This window comes from Rhinatrema bivittatum, chromosome 4, assembly GCF_901001135.1.
Source record: "Rhinatrema bivittatum chromosome 4, aRhiBiv1.1, whole genome shotgun sequence".
In the NCBI taxonomy this organism is placed as follows: domain Eukaryota; kingdom Metazoa; phylum Chordata; class Amphibia; order Gymnophiona; family Rhinatrematidae; genus Rhinatrema; species Rhinatrema bivittatum.
Window position 1 is genome coordinate 118791917 of NC_042618.1, and position 21415 is coordinate 118813331.

The following is a 21415-nucleotide window of genomic DNA, read 5'->3' on the forward strand; positions in this document are numbered from 1 at the left end:
ATCAGATAATGCATTAGTAAGGATAGGAGGGACGACTTGCATCTGGATGGCTGCTCTAACCTTGATTTCCTTGGGGGTGAGCTGCGTGATATCGGTGCTGAGGGCACGGGTGCCGCTGATGTTATCCTCCGACGCTTTTCCTCCATGGCTCCCATTTTTTTGCAGAATTATACTTTCTGTTAGTGGTCTTTTGGGCCCTTGCCCCATGCTTCGCGGTTCCCTTGATGGAAACTTTTGCTCCTCAAGGTGGCCCGGATGCCCTACCTCCTCCCCGTCTGCTTCTAGCTCCCCTGTGGTCAGAAACCATGGGGTTGGTAATGCAATAATTGAATAATCTGTATATTTCTGTTTATATATATAGAATTGTTTTGTTTATTAATTGGAATTGTTCAAAGGCTCCCTTACTGTTTAGTATTATGGAATTAGGAAGAGAAGGAATAATAGTTTTTTGATATATATCATTGTTGGATGACGTGATTTATAAACATTCCTGAACCTGTAAAATTTCAATGTAAAAATTGAAATACAGATATGAATGTAGTTGTATTATAACTAAAAATTCATAAATAAAGAATTAAAAAAAAAAAAATAAAAAAAAAGAAACCATGGGGTTGGAACCAGAGGGTTTCCACACCAGTGGGCGCCTCGGGGACGGGTGTGCCTATAATCCCTGCAGCGCACTGTGCTGGATCCTGCCGAGCTACAGCTGAGGAGTCTGACCTCAGGGACATCCGTACAAACATTGGCAGCACCTCCTAAAGAGACATGTATCGGCCGAATTGCAAGCCAATTAAAGTAGAATAAAAGAAAAAAAAAAGTATTTTGTTTTGTTTTGGAGCAGCGGTCACCGGCCGGAGCATGCTCTAAATTCAGGGCCAAGAGGCAGAACAGCCTGGGACCCGACCCAAAGTACCTCCAGAAAGGCGCAGCAGCTCAGACTTCCTAGATGGAAGTTATTCAATTTAAAGAGCTCGTTATGCAAGATTAGATTATTACATTTAAAAGGGCACTTGCTGAAAAGAATCTTCCCCCCCCCTTTTTTTTTTTTAATGAGCGAGGTCACTTACCAAAAGACGGATCCAATTGGGACACCTGAAGTTGTGGGATCCGAAATGGCTCTGCTCGGGGGCCAAGGAGGAAAGAGGCTGGCTTATGGGTGCCGGCGGGATTTAAATTGCCCTCCGGCCGCCTCCAGTGACGGGTGCTTCCTCCTCGGCCAATCAAGCGGTCCAGTTTCGGGATGCACCTTGATGATGTCACTACCCAGAAAGGGCAATCGGGGGGAGCACCATCATTAATGCACCGTGGCACCCTGTGGCGCCAGCGACACGAGGCAGGTGCCATTCTTGTCTGCATGTGGAGGGGAATTGGCGGGGGGGGGGGGGGGTAGAATCTCTTCCGACAGCTCAGGTACATCGCAGGGCATGGCGGGGGCGTCCGCCAGTACGGGTGCATCGGGCGCCCGCACATCCGTGCTGGAGAGGTCGCCCATTTCTCCTTCCTGTTATAAACCTTTTTATGAAGGGCTCATCCTCTGCAGTCTGAACGTCATGTGGGATATGCAGCTCTATTCACGTGCATCTCAGAAGCAATTACCATCTAAAAGTGCTTAAAATGGATGTCTTCAGAGTTTTTAATTGGGCCTGTAATGCCTGGAGTAGTTGTTCATTTTGAAAAATAGTGAATGTAGCCTAATGGTTTTGCAAAAGGTAATAGTGAGATCTGTTTCCCAGGCTGACACAAGGGAACAAGCATTCTCTGTGACAGCACCTGCATTCTGGAATTTATTGCCTCAGGAGTTAAGAATCTTCGCATGTCTCAAAGCCTTTAAATCCCATGGAAAGACCTTTTTGTTTAAACAGACTTTTCCTGACTATCATTATGAGAAATATGAAGCATACTGGTGCTGGAAATGTAGTTCTTTGTTTTGACTTATTTGGTTTTATTTTGCCTTTTATTGTTCGTTATGCTTTACGTATGTCTTTTATGTAACCCGCCTAGGGCCTTGGTATTGGTAGGATATAAATACAAATAAATAAACATTAATAATAGGTTTCTCCACTTTTTTGGCTGCAGATTGATCCAGCTTTAGAAGAAAAAATAAAAAAGAACAAGGTTTCCTTAGAATCAGAATATGAGGTACAGTATAACATGCATTTTTTTCAACTGGCATGTCATCAGTTTCCTGCCCACACTGGGCAGCAGTTGCATATGTCTGTCTCCTTAACTAAAATTAGACAAACCCCACTGTTTTGGTTCATTGCCCTCCAGCTACCAAATCATGTGTTTTACAAAGCTTTGAACACATGGAGCTTTTTTCTAAAAACTGACTGCTTTGACTTTTGACTGCAAAGTTTGAAACCACAAATATTCAGAGATCCTAACATTTTAAAGCCATAAAGAGGGGTCTTTTCTGTGGGTGACAGGCGTGCTGCAACCTCTTTTTGTCCTTTGAGATCTAGTAAATTAGATGAACATTTTAGTGTGACTGTGTACAGGAGATATTATTGTGCTTGTCAGCAAATGAATGCTCTCTTAAAACCAAATTTATTGAAGAGATTCAGGTTTTCTATAGATAACATCACTGGGGTATTTGCACGACTGATTCAAAAGTCACCACAATTAAAATGCTTCCTCTGGATATAAAGTGATGAAATATAGTCCTATACCCCCAAAGTAGAAAATGTCTTTTTAATAAATAGTTATTTTCTCTGTTATAATGAGATTACCAGGACATTTGGTAACATAATTATTGGCAGGTGAGGATATCCTCACCTTTTCGCCTTTAACTCTGCCTCTTGTACCTGTCCCACATGTCTGAATGCTGTCACTGTTTTCATTTATGGCAGGATCCTCTACAAGAGTGTTCCAGTCCCCATGAGATTATCTTGCTATGGGAAAATTCATCATAAGCAGGGACATCTGCTAAGTGCTGCAATGGTAGTAACTGTGTTCTGGACTAGCAATAAAGAAAGCTGTTTCAGTTAAACATATGAACTTGACTTGTGCTGTTGAATGACTATGGGGTCGATGTAATAAGCAGCGAGTGGTAAAGCTGCCGCAGATTTCAGTGCGTACTGTGCGTGTGTTTATATGCAGGTTTTCCCACGCAAACCCTAGACAGGTGTGTAATAAAGGTTTGTCTGTGGGGAAAAAAACGCGCGTATAAACCTGCTTACCAACCTGCTGCTTGTTCTGCGCGAGTGCATGCTGATGGCATACAAAAGAGGCGATTATCTAATCATGGGCAATGCAGGGAGCTGCACTAGCAGGGAGATCGGGTTAGTTCAGAATTTTTTAATGCAGGGTTTTACTGCCTGGGTCAGGGCAGACGTTAAGTGAAAGCGCCGGTGTGGCGACTGTTTTTTTGATGCTTTTGCGGGTCAGCCAAGAGATGGACGGAACTGATAGAGAGAAGACAGCTTCTCAATGAGGCAGAATCACTGATCTGCATTTCACACAATCTCCGCCAGTCGGAGACTGATCAAGAAGGGGTTAGATATTGCTCTACCCACCTTCACATCAGCTTCCCAACTACTAATATATTCATTTTTTTGAAAAAGAAAGGCTTTTGCCCCGAGAATCAATCGTGAGTGTTCACATGCCAATGGGTGTCTGCGTGGGCTTCTGCATGGATGTCTGCATGATTTACCAATAGGGTCATGAGCATGCATTACTGCACATATTATGGTGCATATGTTTGGTGTATGTGGATTTTATGCATGTATGTAATTAGCATACGTAGCCATTATTACATCCCGTGCTTCTGCTGGTTTTTGCCATGCGTGCCCAAAAAAATACGTGCAGAAAAATCTGCATGGATTTTAGCCTAGGTCTTATTACATCGGCCCCTATGTTTCTAAAGGACGCTGGCAGATGTAGGATTAACTACAAAAAAGACAAAACAAGGAAGCAGAACGTCAGGCTGTCACGTGATTGGCTAGGAGGACGCCTGACAAGTTTAGCTAATAAAGATCCAGCAGAACTGAGGGAGAAACGTCAAGGATGTGTCTCCAGCCAATCAATGGAAGAAAAACAAGGCACAAATTTTTCTAGTTTTATCCCAGCAAAGGCTGCGGCTGTTGTTGAGAGAGGAGCCAGGCTGAGAGAAGGGAGAACAGATATGATAACTATAAGAACATAAGAAATTGCCATGCTGGGTCAGACCAAGGGTCCATCAAGCCCAGCATCCTGTTTCCAACAGAGGCCAAAACCAGGCCACAAGAACCTGGCAATTACCCAAACACTAAGAAGATCCCATGCTACTGATGCAATTAATAGCAGTGGCTATTCCCTAAGTAAACTTGATTAATAGCCATTAATGGACTTCTCCTCCAAGAACTTATCCAAACCTTTTTTGAACCCAGCTACATTAACTGCACTAACCACATCCTCTGGCAACAAATTCCAGAGCTTTATTGTGCGTTGAGTGAAAAATAATTTTCTCCGATTAGTCTTAAATGTGCTACATGCTAACTTCATGGAATGCCCCCTAGTCCTTCTATTATTCGAAAGTGTAAATAACCGAGTCACATCTACTCGTTCAAGACCTCTCATGATCTTAAAGACCTCTATTATATCCCCCCTCAGCCGTCTCTTCTCCAAGCTGAAAAGCCCTAACCTCTTCAGCCTTTCCTCATAGGGGAGCTGTTCCATCCCCTTTATCATTTTGGTTGCCCTTCTTTGTACCTTCTCCATCGCAACTATATCTTTTTTGAGATAAGGCGACCAGAATTGTACACAGTATTTAAGGTGTGGTCTCACCATGGAGCGATATAGAGGCATTATGACATTTTCCATTCTATTAACCATTCCCTTCCTAATAATTCCTAACATTCTATTTGCTTTTTTGACTGCTGCAGCACACTGAGCTGACGATTTTAAAGTATTATCCACTATGATGCCTACATCTTTTTCCTGGGTGGTAGCTCCTAATATGGAACCTAACATCGTGTAACTACAGCAACGGTTATTTTTCCCTATATGCAACACCTTGCACTTCTCCACATTAAATTTCATCTGCCATTTGGATACCCAATCTTCAAGTCTTGCAAGGTCCTCCTGCAATGTATCACAGTCTGCTTGTGATTTAATTACTCTGAATAATTTTGTATCATCTGCAAATTTGATAACCTCACTCGTCGTATTCCTTTCCAGATCATTTATATATATATTGAAAAGCACCGGTCCAAGTACAGATCCCTGAGGCACTCCACTGTTTACCCTTTTCCACTGAGAAAATTGACCATTTAATCCTACTCTCTGTTTCCTGTCTTTTAACCAGCTTGGAATCGCCTTCTGGCGATTCCAAGCTGGTTAAAAGACAGGAAACAGACAGGAAAACAGACAGGAAACAGACAGGAAACATTCGAGCTGGTCCGGTGTCCCCGGACCAGCTCGACGTTGCAGATCCGCCATGTTGCCTGAAGACCTAGGGTGCGCGCGCGCGCTCTGATTGAAGTACCAGCAAGAGCGCGAACCTCAGGGGCGTCCCCTTGAGATGATGTCATTCGCTTCCAATATTTAAAGGTCTCTATTTCACTATCTAACTGAGTTAGCAAGGGGGTTGGGTATGGGAATGTGTCTCCAAGCTACTCTGCCTCCTTGGACTTATCAGAGGTACCCGCTCCTCGGGGGCCTTGCTCTTTTTCTTTACTTTCAGATTACAGATAGGAACCGGTACTTACTCCTTGAGGGCCCATGTTCCTGGACACTCTGAAGATTCTCTACTGCTTGGAAGCTATCGTTGCTACAAACATTTGTGCATTACCATCGCTCTCTCAGAGCTTTCCCTGGAACCAGGTTCCTCGAGGGCCTAAACCTTTCCAGCTCCTGAGCTTCCTTGAGACCTTATGTGAGTTTTGTCATCTAGTTCTGTTCATGAACTCTGCCTGTTCTGCCTACTCTCTTTCTACAGTTTCTCAACAGCTCAGCTGTCCTGGATCACTGTTCCAGTACCTGAGGGACTTCAGCCCTGCTGGGCATATCAGCTCACTACTGCCACCTCTGGTGGTTTCAAAACCCTGTTTAATAAAAGAACTAATATGTGTCTGTTTCCATACTCAAGCCTAGCCGGTAGTCCCTCTCGGGATATCCTCCGGGGGCGTGGTCATCTGCCACCGGCCCAGGGCTCCACCCACAACTATATCAGATTCATTACAGATTGCTACTCCTTAGCAAGACGATATCCGAGACACTATAAGATTGCTGATTCCTCCTTCTTTAGGAGCCAATAATAACAGATTGCTACTCGTAGTTTGTCAACTAAGCTTTCATAACAGATTGCTAACTCCGCAGTCTAACTAACAGCAGATTTATTACACTCTGTCCATTGCTCCTAGAGTAGAGGAGCAGGTAGGGACTTTGTTCCTGCTTCCCTGGAGGATGGTGAAATTCCTCCAGGTCTAGAACAATATAGAACTATGGATCTTTTGAGAAATGAACTGCCAGCTCTGATCTCCCAGACCTTGGAAATGCTTGTGGTCCCTGGGCCAGATTCTGTGTCTGAGCCGAAGAAAAATCCCATTTTGGTATCCTTGCATAAAGCCTGTACCCTCTGAATCTAGTGGTAAGAGGGTGCTTACGTTTCTGAAGGTAGATGCACTTGTGTGTACAATCTCCAACTGGTCCACTATTCCTGTGGAAGGAGGAGTGGCCTTGAAGAATGCTCATGATAGAAAGATTGAAACTATCCTTAAGCAAGCATTTGAAGCAGTGGCAATATCCTTGCAGATCGCTTCTTGTTGTTACCTCGTCACTCACTCTTGTTTGCTTCTCTCCCAGGAGGTTGATGACTCCGTGGTTGAATTCCAGAGCAGTTATGGAATCAGCCACGGCCACCTTGGCTGATTCAGGCTGTGATTTGGTCCACACCTCCGCCAGAGGGATGACTTCGATAGTAGCGGCCGGGGTCGGTTATGATTGAGAAATTAGTCAGCCAATGTGACCTCCAAGGCTAACCTCACCAAGTTGCCCTTTAACAACTCACCTTAATTTGGGAGCAAGTTTGAGAAACTGGTCAGTAAGTGGGGCGAATCTCCAGTTCATTCGCCGGAGGATAAGAAGCAGATGCAGCGCCCCTTTAACAGGAGGGGTCTTGCTAGAGGATCCAGGCATTTTTGACCATATAGAGGCGTGACCTTTCAGAGGACTTGCCTTTCAGTAGGTTTCAGTCCTTTCATCCCAGACAGCCCAGAAGAGGCATGGGCTCGGATAGTGGAACCACCCGAGCCTCCCAATGAAGGTTTGTTGACCCACCCCTGGGAACAGGAGATAGGGGGACGCCTCTCTCTCTTTGATCAGAGGTGGGTCGAAATCACACAGGATCAGTGGGTCCTGGATGTGATGCGAGACAGATATACGATGGAATTTTGCAGTGTTCCTCAGGACATATTCATGGCGTCACCCTACCACTCCCTGCAGAAGGCGATTCCAAGCTGGGATCGTGTCTTCAAAAATGGATGGATGCAGCTATTGAATACATCATACTGGTTCTGATTGTCACGGAATAATATGAAAGTTTTTGTCCCCTGAAGCAGGACCCCAAGAGTGGGGGTCCGAAACGCGATCGTGTTGGGCCATGCAGATAAGTACTTTTGCTGAATTAATTGTTATCGGGATTGAGAAAAGTGACAGCCTATAGACTTTCAAATGTGACTTTTTTGGAGTTTCACCAGCGTGATATAAAGTTATAAAAAATCATAAAAAAATTTTTTGAAAAAAATATATAAAGTAAATTGGACCAGAAACCATGAAAAAGAGTCTGGTAAAAATACCTTGACCCTATGAGCAGTGGTCCTACAAAATTATTGTGAGATAGTAGCTATTCCTCAATATTTGAAGAAAGTACCAGGTGTACCAGCACTTTGGGATAAGGCTGATGACACTGCCATATATATATATATGTATATATACATATTTTGATGTCAGTTTACTCAGTCTCCATCTGCTGGTAGGGGAGCATAAACCCACTTGTTCTGGATTCATCTGACTGTCCTAAAGAAAAGGAAATTATCAGGTAAGTAGTAATTTCTCAATAACTGCCTGAGAGATACTCTAGGGAGAGCCATGTGGAGGTCTTGCTTGCTATCTTATTATTGTAGGAGCTTATTTCCAACTGGAAAACAGAGACCCTTTATGAATACTGCAAGTCAGGACACTTTTCTCAGTACCAGGGAATCTGCAAAGTAATTTTGAATCCAACCAGCTTTTACAGAGGATTGAGGCTTCACCAGAGAAAGTTGATAAGTGTATATATTGCAGAAATCGTACTCTAGATGTCTACAAACTGTGTTCATCTAAAGCACAAAGGGCCCCTGATGTTTTTTTTTTCCTCCCCAATGCTTTCTTTTTCTCTTCTAGATGTGAACATTACAGTAGAGTGACTGGTTATAAATACGGGGGAACTGTCTTGTGGGGCATTTATAGTTGCCAGCTTTTGTCAAGTAAGAATTTGCGATACAAAAACATCTGCTAAGTTAACTGCCAATATTACTGTATTGTTAAGCTATCATCATTACTGTATTTGTAAGTTATATCTTACTTTCATTGCCTGTTAGTCTATTACCCTTCCCCTGTTTACCACACGTTATCAGTAAAAGATATTCGCTTATCCTTTTTGTGTGGTGATTGCCTATGATACTTGATACTACAAATAAGGGGTTCCTAAGAAGGGATACCAGGTTTGGCACTGGGATTTGGGACACCATCTCAACCCCTCCAGGTTTTGAACCTGGAGGGATCTTTTAAGGTGATTCTTCCCTTCCCTTAGCCTTGGGGAAATACAAAATACCTCAGAGGGGGGTTACATAGAAGTGGGGGCACTTCTAGGATACTTTTACGCCTGTACAACACTTAAACAATGTGAGTACTATTCTGGTAACACCCCTTGTGAAATATAGTGACTATAGCATTGGACATTCTTGAAAATTGGTGTAAAGTGGAGGAGGTGGATACTGCTGGGGCCTTCCTAGTACAAAATATTCCCTTGAGCACAGAGTTACAGGAGATTGCCACCATACTAGAAGAAGCAACTGATTTTGACTTATAAAAGTGATAGGACGAGCCTGGGACTCCATGCAGCAGAGATTAATGGCCTTGTGTGTGCTGCCACACTAACTCAGTCAAGAAACTACTTAAAGAGATAATACCCATAGAGAAAACCACTCCTTGGGAAAATTCTAGTGCAAGAGGGGGCTGCTAATGAGGGTGATTTGATACCAGGTGGCAGCACTTTTGTAGAAGAGCTCACTGATTTCCTTGCCAGGAAGGGAAAAACAATTTCAGATGTAAAAGAAATGTTCGCCCCAGCAGAACCTTCTTTGCAGAATACTGTATCTCTCATATTGATTATAGGCAAAGTTTGGATGCAATCAGGAAACCCCAGAATGACCATAGTTTTTACAAAGGATTGAGGAATTTCTCAGGTAAACTACCCATCCCTGGAGAGGAAGATGATTATGAAAATTGGATCAAGAGGCCATGCAAATAGTCGTGGAGTGGGCTCTGCCCTGTAGAAGAGACAACAGTGGAGTGTCTCAAGGGATTGCTTTGGAGATCTATGTGGCAGTGAAATCCAAAAATCGACTGGCCATGGTAGAGGAGTGCCTGGAAGCCCTAGAGAGCACTTTCAGCACAACCAAAACTAGGTCAGACTTGTGTTTCCAGTTCAGACAGGCCAGTCAGAGAGATGAGGAAAAGCTGTCTGAGTACGTGAGGCGTTTGGGGTCCTTATTGTGGAGAGTAGGTTAAAAGGGGGGACTTACACCTGCAGAAAAAGTCTTGGCTTTGCTGGAGCAGTTGGTGAGAGGTGTGCCCCAGTCTGACTGGCTGTTGGTACATTTGCAGCTTTGTGAAGGAAGGGGAATGCTCCTTGGTTTCTTTTGATTGCTGAAAGTGATTCAGGATGGAGAAGAGCAAGAGGTGGCCAGGTATGCATTAGTAGAAACCCTGTTATCTCTGGAGTGTCCTGCTAGAACCTCGACCAAGGTTACTGAAGTGTCCTGAGTGGCAGAATCAGTTAACAAGCTGCAAGAGGAGATAGCTGTATTGAAAGCACTGCACATCCATGCCCCAAGGGCCTGAGCTGAGGGATGTCCCTAAGATGGGTTTCGGCCGGGGTGATTACTGGCCATGCCTGCTTGCTGACTTGCGCCAGAAGATTGTGCCTTGAATGTTGCCCTGAGGCCTGTCTCAGGGCCAGAGATGGCTGTGTAACCACTCCCCCCCCCCCCCCCCCCCCCGCCCCTTGATAGGTCCTGGCAAAATTCCCTTGAAACATGTAGCTGGCTGGTCTAGTGAGTCAAAGCCACATGAAACAGACTTCTGCTACTAGTGTGGTCAGGATGGCCACATCATTGAATTCTTTAGGAATCTGGAAGATCTACAATTGGTCAGTCCCCCAGATGGTCAACCCCTCTACAGGATGAATAAGCAGGTGCCTCAAATGAGCTTCATACTAGCAGTCATAGATGATGGTAATCTGTGACCTTCTGTCCAATAAGGCTTTTAAAGGGAGGCCATCCACCCTCTTGATCACTATAGGCTTGGGCCCTATCAGTCCCTTTGGAACTTCTTAGATAAAGCCCATAAGGGGGTGTATGTTGGAGTTGCTTGCATTATGGGAGCTCAGTTGCTCCCTCACTGGGCTCCTCTGAAGTTTCCCAGGCTGTGAAAACTGTTCATAATACTAACACAAACCTGTGAACCCACTGGACCCACAAACAAAAAAATCATCCAAATAATGGACACTACTATTAAAACCAGCTACACGCTCAGTGACCCACGGAAAGGAAAAGTTGTGAATCAGCCTGAACTTCTCAGGTTCCTTCTTTAGGCACCACAGCCAAAGGAGATATAATTATACTAAGAAATGGAAGTTTGACAAATGGACCAGCAATCCTGAACAAAGAAAGTTCTTCAATTAACTTCTGATGTAGCACCTCCTCTAACCTGCTTACTGAACCAGAATTTGAATGCCCACCCCTCAGATTACCACTATACTGAACTTGAAAACCTACAGTGAAACCATCTTTCAAAGTTCTGGCCACTTCATGGTTAGGTTGTAACCCAAGCCAGTAACCTATAGCTGAAATAACAACCAGAGTAGGAGCCCTATCCCTATTCAAATTACTTTGCTCCGACTGCTGCGGGGCCAGATCCCCCTTTTCGGGGACACAATGGCAGAGTGGTTGGCGGCACACACCTAAACAGAGGTGTTTGAATTGACCGGTTAAATCACTAACAGACATGCGGCATGCTTGCCGCTCTTTTCCCTTGTGCAAATCCGACACCTTGTCCAAAAAAAGACCAACCATGCTGAGCAGATGCCACCTGACCAACTCGCCCCTGTTGCCCCAAAACTGTGGAGCCCATTACCATTCGTCATCTGTTTTAACCAGAGGCTAACATATTGAGTGCCCCAGCACATCAATTTATTCCCCTCCATCCTACCCCTGAATCGCTCATCATAATTAAGCCAGGCCCATCCCTCGTAATCCTCATGAGCCCCTATAATCATATCTGCATAATTAAGCAAAGAGCCATACTGCGATGGGTCAAAATGACCCACCACACTAGCCAGTCTGAGAAAGCACCTAACCCAGTTCAAAATTGACCTAGGAACCTTCCTCTCCATATCCTGAAAACCCACTTTCTTGCTCTTTTTCTTCTTCTGTGAGCCTCACCTACCTTCAAGCAAACAAAATATGTCAATATACTTTTGCTTCCTAATTTTCTCCCTATATGAACAGGATACTTCCTCCCACAATTCTGTAAGAGCAACCAGAGCCGGAGCCCCTTTTTCACTCCCTTGAACTGGCTGATTAGCAGCCCCAGTATTCTGACCTGACGAAGAAGAAGAACTAGAAGATAAAGAGCTAGAATCAGAACTACTAGACTTCTTGTGACCCCCATAATGCTTACATCTCCGCTTACCAGACTTAGCTTTATCTATCCCCTTCCCTATCCTTTGCCTGCTCCCCAACTGCCTCCAAACCCAGGACATTAGACAGACCTTGCCCTGACACACCTTGCACAACATTACTCCCTGCTGCCCCAGCCCCTAGCTTGGTACACTCTGACTCCCTGCTACCACTAACCATCATGTCTTTAGCCTGCCTTATAGTGGCAATCACCCCATTAGCCTACGATGCTGTATTACCAGACAAAACTACTGAACTTACTTGGGATAACTGAATTATCTTTTCTAGCAAGTAAATTTCTAACCTCCCTACCATTAGATGTACTAGATCCCACAGCACTGCCCCCCCCCCCCCCCCAACAGACACACACTTACCAATAGCAACAGAATCCTGAGGAACATGAGGCCTTCCTGACTGTTGTCCAGCAGTTTGGTTCCCTCCAACTGTGCCAGACTCCACGGACACCCCGCCTCCGGTATCTGAAGAAACACCAACCCGATGCACAGCAATCTATTGCTGATTTCTCCAACTTTTATGCAGTGAAGGTCCAGGGCGATCGACAGCCTCACCCCCCCAATAGGTCAACAGCTCTCCATCTGAAACACAAAATCAGACCCCAAACGAGACTCCCCCCAAGCCTGCCCACCTCCCAAATTCACCAAACTCCGCTGTCCCCCACCACAACCAGAACCAAAACCCTGATACGCAGAACTATCCAACTGCCCCAAAGGAGAAGGATCACACCTCCATACACTCGCAGGTAACCCTCAACAACCCCCTGGGACCCCACCCCCCCCAACCAGGACTCACCCCCTTCCAACTCATATCAGATCCTAACGTCTTACCAATTCTCCAAGCCCCTGACATATCTGAAAAACCCATGCCCAGGCTCTAACTCGAGCCACCATGGCCAAACAGAGCCGCCCCCCCCACCCCCATGCATTAAAAAATAGGCCCCGAGTTTCCCTGAATCACCTGCACCCCTGGAAAAACTGCTGCCCCTCCAGCGGTGGAAAAACCCTTACCAACCCCCCCCAAACTCCCATAATAAGGTATTGCTGATAAACCAGAAGAATCACCAGCATGCGCCATGAGAGAATCAGGCACTGTGGCAATTGACACAGAAAACACAGCCTCCCCACCAACGCAGGCAAACTGCTGACCAGCACTGGAAATGGTGCCGATATGGGAACTTGCTGACATAGACCTGACTGGACCAGGCACAATAACCTGCTCATCCGAAGAACTCGCACCCACCTCCAACAGGAACAGACCCTGCAGCACTCATCACCCGTCCCAGCGGGGCCCTCCCCGACTGCCCTAGCTCTAGGCGTTCACTCCACGGCACAGCGACGGCGACACTACATGACCGAAGTTCCCCGGCTGCAGCTGCACGCACCCGTGCTGAAACAGGAAAGATGCCCAGCATCTTCCCAACGCGAGACAGCCCTTGCAGCGCCTTAGACCCGGAAACGCATACCTCCTCCCACTTCCCAACAACCCACTAAGACATCGACTGGCAAAAGCGACCCAGGAACATGTGCGGCTAAATCGGGCCTATCAACGTCCGCCTGCTCGACTCCTGAAGGGACTCCCACTTCAGCAGAAGCCTGCATGGATGCTCCAACCCTGGATTTCTTCTTAGCAGGCATAGCAAGACAAACAAGGGAAATTCGGAGGTGCTGAAGCAAAGAGCTATGCTGGAAGGCAAAAGGGCAGCAACAGAAGGTAACCAGCCCCTAGAGACCCTGTTTATTCCTTTGATGCACTGGGACCCAACCAATCAGGACTCACAAGAGCCCTGCATGATTCAAAACCCCAGCGCAGCAAGGTCCCAGCCCTAACAGGCGTACAACCCCTGGGTAACCCCGCCGTATTACTCAAGCGGAGCAAAGCCTGGTGCCCACATTATCATGGGCATCTAGAGACATGGCTCTACCTTCCCTGCACAAAATAGATCAAAGGAACCTGAAAGAGTATCTATAATGGCTTTAGGATTGGCAGTGTTGAAATGAAAGTAAAGTGAATTGATTGATTAAAAAAAAAATTGAATTGATTTACGGTTTATTTTTTTACATTTTCATTAGTTGGTATGGCTGTTTAAAAGCAGTATTTTCCATTTTCTGTCCTAAGTCTTCCCATTGTAGACTTCCCTTTTTCAAAGAAAACAATCAATATGATGATTAGATTTGCTGTGAGAGATGCAAAATATGGAGAACATCAAGATAGACCGTAGATGAAAATAACCATTTTGTACAAAATGAAAATGTGTAAAGATCTTAGAACATGTATTGTGATTGTAAATGGCATTATTTTTTACCTTCTGTATAGCAAGTTAAAGGGAGGGGATAGAAGAGAATGGCGCAAGCATTTTTTTTTTTAAATGTCACCAGATACATTTTCAGATAGTGTCAGAAAAATTAAAATCATAAGCACTTTCCTGCTTCAATGCCATTGTTTATGTTGCTCGTTTGACATTTACTGCAGTCCGACATTTAGACATGGAAATTGCATGAAAATATAATAAATTGATAGAGCACAGAAAACACCATCTAAGAGCAAGATGGACTTCATTAGCCAGAATAAACTGATACTTATTTTTGTTACATTATTTTTATAATTAGAAGAATTACCTGACAAACGGCCGCTGTGGGAACACCTTTTTTAGTCTCTTCCCCCAGAGTGGACTTTTGCATCTGATGAGACAATAGAGGAAGTAGGAGAAAACAACCCCCTTTCCTGCCTCCCCTCAACTAATCTCACATAATGGGGTCATTGCAGTCCTTGTTGGGTTATGTTAGCCTTTTGGCAAAAACTTAAGTACGCCTCAAGAAGGAATAGTTGAGTATTTGCATTGCTAGGGGGTTAATGGAAATTGCATTGCTTAATGCGATTTGCCTTAATTCTATTGTATTATTAATGACTTACTTTGCATTAATTTGCATATGATACATTTCATTAATATTTTTATTGTGCGAGCCTGTGTTAATGTTGCATAAACATTAATTTGGTCTAATATATAAGTGCATTAAGGGTAATGTCACGTTAAGGTGGATTTAATGTGTGGTTAACATAACATTACCTTTAATGCACTTTAGTACCTCAGCCCCTTAAGGGCAGTTTTCATACTGCCCACATTGGGACAAAGATTGCATAAACTATTTACCTGTGGGCTTTGTACCAATTCTCAAAGCAAAAGAATGTATGAAATTTGCTGTAGGTAAAACTTGCATGTGAACACTTGTATCTGTTTTTTGTAGAGTTAGAATTTTGCTGGAAAAGTACTTGCAAATATTTGAAAATGCAGTCATATATATGTAGAAACATAGAAATGACGGCAGAAAAGGACCAAACGGTCCATCCAGTCTGCCCAGCAAGCTTATGGTAGCATGAAAGGTATCAGGCTTATTGGTTAAGGGTAGTAACAGCTGCATCAGCAAGTCACCCCAAATCTTATCTGTATTATGTATACACCGACTTAAACCCAGTCCTGGGAATGCCTCCTGTCAATGCAGAGCAATCTGGGAACTTTTTTTTAGTTTTGTTTTTATTCAGTTTCAAATTAACATAGCACAAAAGCTTTGTACAGGAACACAAGGATAAAAAATTGAAATCTCTCTTACAAACAATACACTTATTTTAACCTTCCAGGTAAATAATCCTCTTCATGAAAGAAAACAGTAAGGGAGAAGAGAGAAATTATGGAGAATATAAACAAAAAATACAAAGAAAGACAATAGCAAGCCAAAAAGATTCCTGTAATTAACAAAAAAGCAAGACTACTTAGTTCACTGACAGGCTAATTTTAAAATGAATGTGCGTGCCCCCATACACTCGCATATCGGCATGAGCACAGATATGCTAGAATTTTAAATCATGCACACACATTTTAAAATACACCAACCGTGCATAGGTATGCTCCTAATTTTAAGAGGTTACTTGAACGTAGGTAGTGCCTGTGTCTTCCATAGGACTTTTTTTGGCTTTTACACGCATATGTAGGCGGATTTTAAAATAGGCTCGCGCGAGGGACAACCTATTAGTCCACCTGTTTGCCCAGTTAATATAGAGGTCTTCCAGACCCCTCTGATTCTTCATCCTGCAAGCATCCCAGTTGACCCAGACCCCTCACTCTGTCCTGTAAGACCTAAAACTCGAGATCTACAGACTTGCTCCTCATCTGGAGCAGCAGTAAAGTAACGTGGATAACAATCTGATGTTTGCTGTGGTTACCAGTTTTAAAATATGTAGTCATGTGCGTAACTGTTGGCCCCGCCCTGGAGCACCCATGCCATGCCCCTTTCCCGCCCTCTCATTTTTGACGTGCCCATTGGTACATATGCGCGTACTTCGTGGCTTTTTAAAATCCATGTTGGTTGCGCACACGCCACATAAATGCTTACGTGGCCATTTTTGCTTGAGCAACGCTTTTAAATTCTACCTATAAGGGAGCAGGAGAAGATGTTAATACCCTTCTAGCATCTAAGCAAGTAAGCTGCTCAAAGGAAAAGAAAAGAAAGCAATCTGTGAGATATTTCTCAAAGCAGGATATCGTAGGGTGAATGAAGCACCCAAAGCTAAAGTATCTTTCCTAAGAGCCTAAAAAGCTTTTCTTCTTTCCTGTGTCAGCCTTGATAAATCTGGGTACATTCTCACTTCTTGATCAGGAAAGGCTACGTTTAAATTCCTAAAATATGCAGCCATCACTTTGCTTACATCAGACTCAGGTATAAAAGAAACAAGGAGAGTAGCCCTTTCTATAATTTCAGGCCCAGATGATTCCAGAATCTCAGCTGAGTTTAATGAAGAAACAGCAGGAACATCTTGTTCAAATAAACCATTAGAACGAGGAGAAGATGACAAAAAAAACAAAACACCAAAAAAACATTTAAAGAAGGAAGTACCTCAGAGGGCAAATGTAGAGCCTCCACAAGATATTTTTTTAAAAGTTACTCAAGCAAGCTCTCCCATTATTTTTGGGAAGTTTAATATGCAAAGATTAAGCATCCCTAGAAGAATTTTCTAAAGCCTCAATCCGTCATGAATGGTCTCCTCTTTCTTGAATCATAGTTGCTTGAATTCCTTGCATTTTCCCCAAGTCGTCTTGAAGAACAGATTAACTATTTTTCATGTTCCTGTAATTGTATCTCCCGTCTGGAAACCTGCAGCTCCAGCCTCAAAGGAAAAGAATCTATTTTTCTGGCTGAAATGGAAAGACGCTGATTAAACTTAAGCCATTAATTCCGAAAGAGAATCTAGAGTTATTACAGCCACTTTTTTCAGCAGCTGAGTAAATTCACCTGCAATAAGACTACCTTCAGGTACAAGCCCAGAAGCAGCTCCAGTCGATTCAGAACACGAACCTGACAGAGCATCCAGGATTCGCCGCAGCATTTCTGTGATGCAGGGAAGACATCTTACGTGCTGATGGTGTTGATACAGATGCTGAAACCTCCCGCACAGTGCAGCTTCCCGAGACGTAACATGTCTGATAGCTCCTTCACTCTGGCTCCCTGGCTGGGCTAGCATTCCTTCACCTTGCTAGCACTCCTTCACCTGCTCCCTGGCTGGGCTAGCACTCCTTACCTTGCCCTACAGTAGGGATCTCACTTCCAGATAAAGCAGAAATCAGAGACATGAAGGATGTAATCACTTGCTGGCCTGGAAGGGTGAGTCTGGTGGGAAAAACCCTCTCCTTCCCTTTACATTTAGGAGCCATAGAAAGAAATCTATAAAGACAAAATTAACAGATACAGCAAAACTTCAGTGTCTAGGTGCTCGCAGCCATCTTGCTCCTTCCCCCAATCTGTGTATGTTTAGCAATTTTCAGACAGCTGATTAAGGAAGGTAAAACATTTTTTTACCCATGTAAATCACTTTGAAAATGGATCTCTTAGTGAAGTAAAGTTTTCTGATATTCAGTGTTTGCTGTTCTTTCACTTGATGAGCATATGTGCAAACAATTTGGACTTCTGAAAAAGTGCACATTGTGTATGAGTATGATATCTGTTTATCTATTTTAGTGTTTGGTTTTTTTCATCAATGAAGGATGAAATCAGTCATAACATGTAGGTGATGGGGTGAGCAAGATGGCCGCTGTGTGAGGCAGACCGGAGGAACGCTCTCATTCTGATGAAAGTTTCTTGAAGATGCCTGCAAAAAGGAAAGGCCGGGTGCGTCTATACCCCTCCGAAGCCGCCATGCCCTCCACTCAGAAATTGATAACGGCTTACCGGTCGCTTCCAAGTCAACAGGAGGAGAGCGATATCCCCGCTGAGGTTCCTATCGAGGGAGCGAGGGAATCACCTGGGGAAGTAACCTTAAGCCCTCCTTGCCTTCACCCACACCAGGCCCCGGGATTGTCTGGCTCCTCTCTCTCGCCTGGGACGCCGAAAGATGACGTCGGACGAGTCGTCCCAGAAGGTGGGGGCCAGAGAGAGGACTTGCCCGAGACAGGCGGTTCGCAGCAGCGCTCGGGGGGACTGAATGGAGAAGGAGATGGGACGAGGTTCCTAACTTCAACACCGGACGGTGGACACGAAGCGATGGCACGGACTGCTGAAATTGCCGGGACAGCAACGGTGAGAGAGGACACTGCCCAAATGGAGCTGGGTGAGTCCTTTCATATTCCAACTAGGCCTGAGGTGGTAACGCTGGAAGCGTTATGGGACCTAATGGTTGGCCTAGGCCAATGCCATAAGCAACAAGGGACAGAGTTAAAACAACTGAAAGAAAAGGTAGAATTGCTGGAGGAAAGGGTGGAGAGGCAACCTGTCGAAATTAAACAGCGTTTTGAGAAACTGGAGTTATCTTTGGTTAAGAACTCTGACTGTGTTGGGAAAATCGTAAAGGATTATAACTATATGAATAGAAGAATAGAACATCTTGAAAATTACAACAGAAGGTTAAACCTACATATGCTTAATTTTCCTAAAGTTTTGGGACAAGACTTTTTAATGACTTTTAAAAGATATATGTTGCAAGTATTAAAATTTGAAGAACAAAATATTCCAGTAGTTAATAAGTTGAATTTCCTACCTGTATTAATAAATTCTAGGGATAATCAAATACAGCCAGAAGCCTTAGAGAATCTAACGCAATTTTTGGAAAATTCTACTGAGGAAGTTCTCGAACGTGGAACCCTGTTGATAACTCTCTTCAATGAGGCTGATTTAAGCCTGATTATGCAGAGATATTTTAAGAATATCTCAATTAGTTTTCTTTCTCAACAAGTCAGGATTTATCCTGACTTTACACGAGTTACTCAGGAAAGACGTAGAGACTTCCTAAAATTAAAATCCCAAGTAATACAATTAGGTTATAATTTCCAGTTGAGATATCCATGCAAGTGCTTGGTCAGATCGAAGGATGAATCTTTCATTTTTTTTATACCAGAACAATTAAAATCTTTTGTTAATGCTAGGAATATAGTTATTCCCTCTGTACCTAACAACTAGTCCCGAAGGCATTTAGTTAAATGAGATTTGGACACACAGCTTATACTTGTTTTGCTATTTATATAATTCTCCCAATGATATTCTTTTGTCTCACCTTATTTTTTCCTCTATTGTGGGGTCACATAGATTAAGACATATATGGGACAATGAAAAATGTATATGTTATTCTTGAAATTATTATATTTTTCTTATTTGTTGTTAAAACATCAGTATTTGGTTAAATGATATAATACTATGTGTAAACCAATTTTTTCTGGAAGTAAGATTGTATTACTTAAATTTTGCTGAAAATCAATAAAGATAAAATAAAAAAAACAAAAACATGTAGGTGATGACATCCGATGGCACCAACATAGACCTAGCTTTGATCTCGGAGAAGCCTGAGTATGCGTGAGAGTTCCTGCACTCTGTCATTGCCTTGTGAGTTCCTCAATCTTTCTTCATCCAAGCTACCACATGGACAGGTTTTCCCAGTCTCGCTATTTTTTACTTTTTTTTTTAGTTTTGCAAGTTTGCAATCTTCCTTTTTCACTGCTGTCTTGACAGTCCTTCAAAAGAACTTTTAAATTCTACTAAAAAAAAATAAAGGAATGAAAATAGAGGAGGATGAGTGGAAAAAAAATACAAAGCTAAGAAGTGTACAGCCTGGGGGTATAGGCGTCACATATTCAACCTGGACATCTACTCTGTTATTGCTGCCTGGACCTGGACCTGGACCATGATGCACCCAGCTCTCCTAGTTGTGGCCAGATGTCTCTACACAGCAATATCATGTCTGGAAGATGGAAGGCCCCTTTGGATAAGACTCTGAAGCCTCATTGTAAGGGCAGGCAGTGCAGCCACACTGTCCCAGAATGAGGCCTCTTCAGACTCCTGGCATCATAAAAAGCATTGGTCATGCTGGGACTCCACACCCTCAGTCAGGAAGGCTCCCCCATCTTGTAGCTCCAGCCTCTGGATTGTCAGCGGTCAGAGGTTGCGCTTGGCGTGAGAAAAGTACCTTAATGGCATGAGGGATCCCCTCAGAGTTTGTTCACCTCAGCACCAAAGAAGTCAGCACCATGGGCACAGTGCTTCACTGGGGTGGAACCAGCCTTGATGCTAAGAAAAGCATTTTTAGTCACCTCTCCGCTAATTGTTTCATCCTTCCTTGCACGGAAACTCTCCAGGGTTTACATCAACCTGTTTTCCTAAACCTCCTGGTCCTGGTACTGTCCGAGAGACCATAAGTCTCTTCGGTGCCGAGCATGCTGGCACACGACAGGACACTGCCAGTCCCCTTGGCGTGAAGCACCTGGACGCCATTGGTCGCATTGATATGGAGCACTTTGGAGCAGGGGAACAAGCACCAGCCTTGGCACGAAGCAAATCCTTTCTGACACCAATGGTGAGGCCCAATGCTAGTTGGTGAGGCATATCACAATGAGTCATCAGAACCAGGTGTGATTGAGGTTGCAGTGGCTGTTCCCCCAAGTTCATATTCGGTGCCATCCACTATAGCAGTGTGCTATGAGGAAAAACCCATATGAATGTTATCAGAGGATTGTCTCCACCTACACCACCATAGAAAGCTCCTCAACGTTTAGGTGCCCAGTTGTTGCAAATGGTGAGAAATTGTAGCCTGTCCTATCTAGGAAGGAGGATATTTTCCTGCAAAGCAGTACCTGAGAGAATTCACAGGAGGTCCTTGCCTCTTTTCATGGATTGCTACATGGCTGATGCAATGTTCTTTCGTGGATTGCAACCTGGTTAAAACACAGGAAGCAGAGAGTAGGATTAAATAATAGTTTTCTCAGTGGAGTGCCCCAGGGATCTGTACTTACCTATTTATTTATTTATTTATTTATTTATTTATTTATTTAAAAATGTTTATATTCCACTTATAACAATAGTATGTGCTAAGTAGATTAAAGTACATGATTATACATTGATAAAACCATACAAAACAGTATAAACACAATGTATAAAAATAAAAACATAATATGTAAACATGTTAGAGCTGCATTGGCACAAAATTGATTGGTTATTTCAGTTCAT

At 43.7% G+C, this 21415-nt stretch overlaps 1 protein-coding gene across 5 annotated transcripts in view; it reads left to right on the plus strand.

The window, feature by feature from the left end:
- The window catches only part of LOC115090090 (cytochrome c oxidase assembly protein COX16 homolog, mitochondrial), a 167150-nt gene that overhangs the window by 87900 nt on the left and 57835 nt on the right, over positions 1-21415 (plus strand). For 3 of the 5 annotated variants that reach the window (XM_029598764.1, XM_029598763.1, XM_029598765.1), the window contains exon 5: positions 2077-2139. In XM_029598764.1, the coding sequence (XP_029454624.1) occupies positions 2077-2139 (63 nt within the window). Of the gene's footprint in view, positions 1-2076; positions 2140-2849; positions 2941-8361; positions 8445-21415 lie in introns of all 5 variants that reach the window. The other 2 variants (XR_003856304.1, XM_029598766.1) reach the window with 2 other exon arrangements.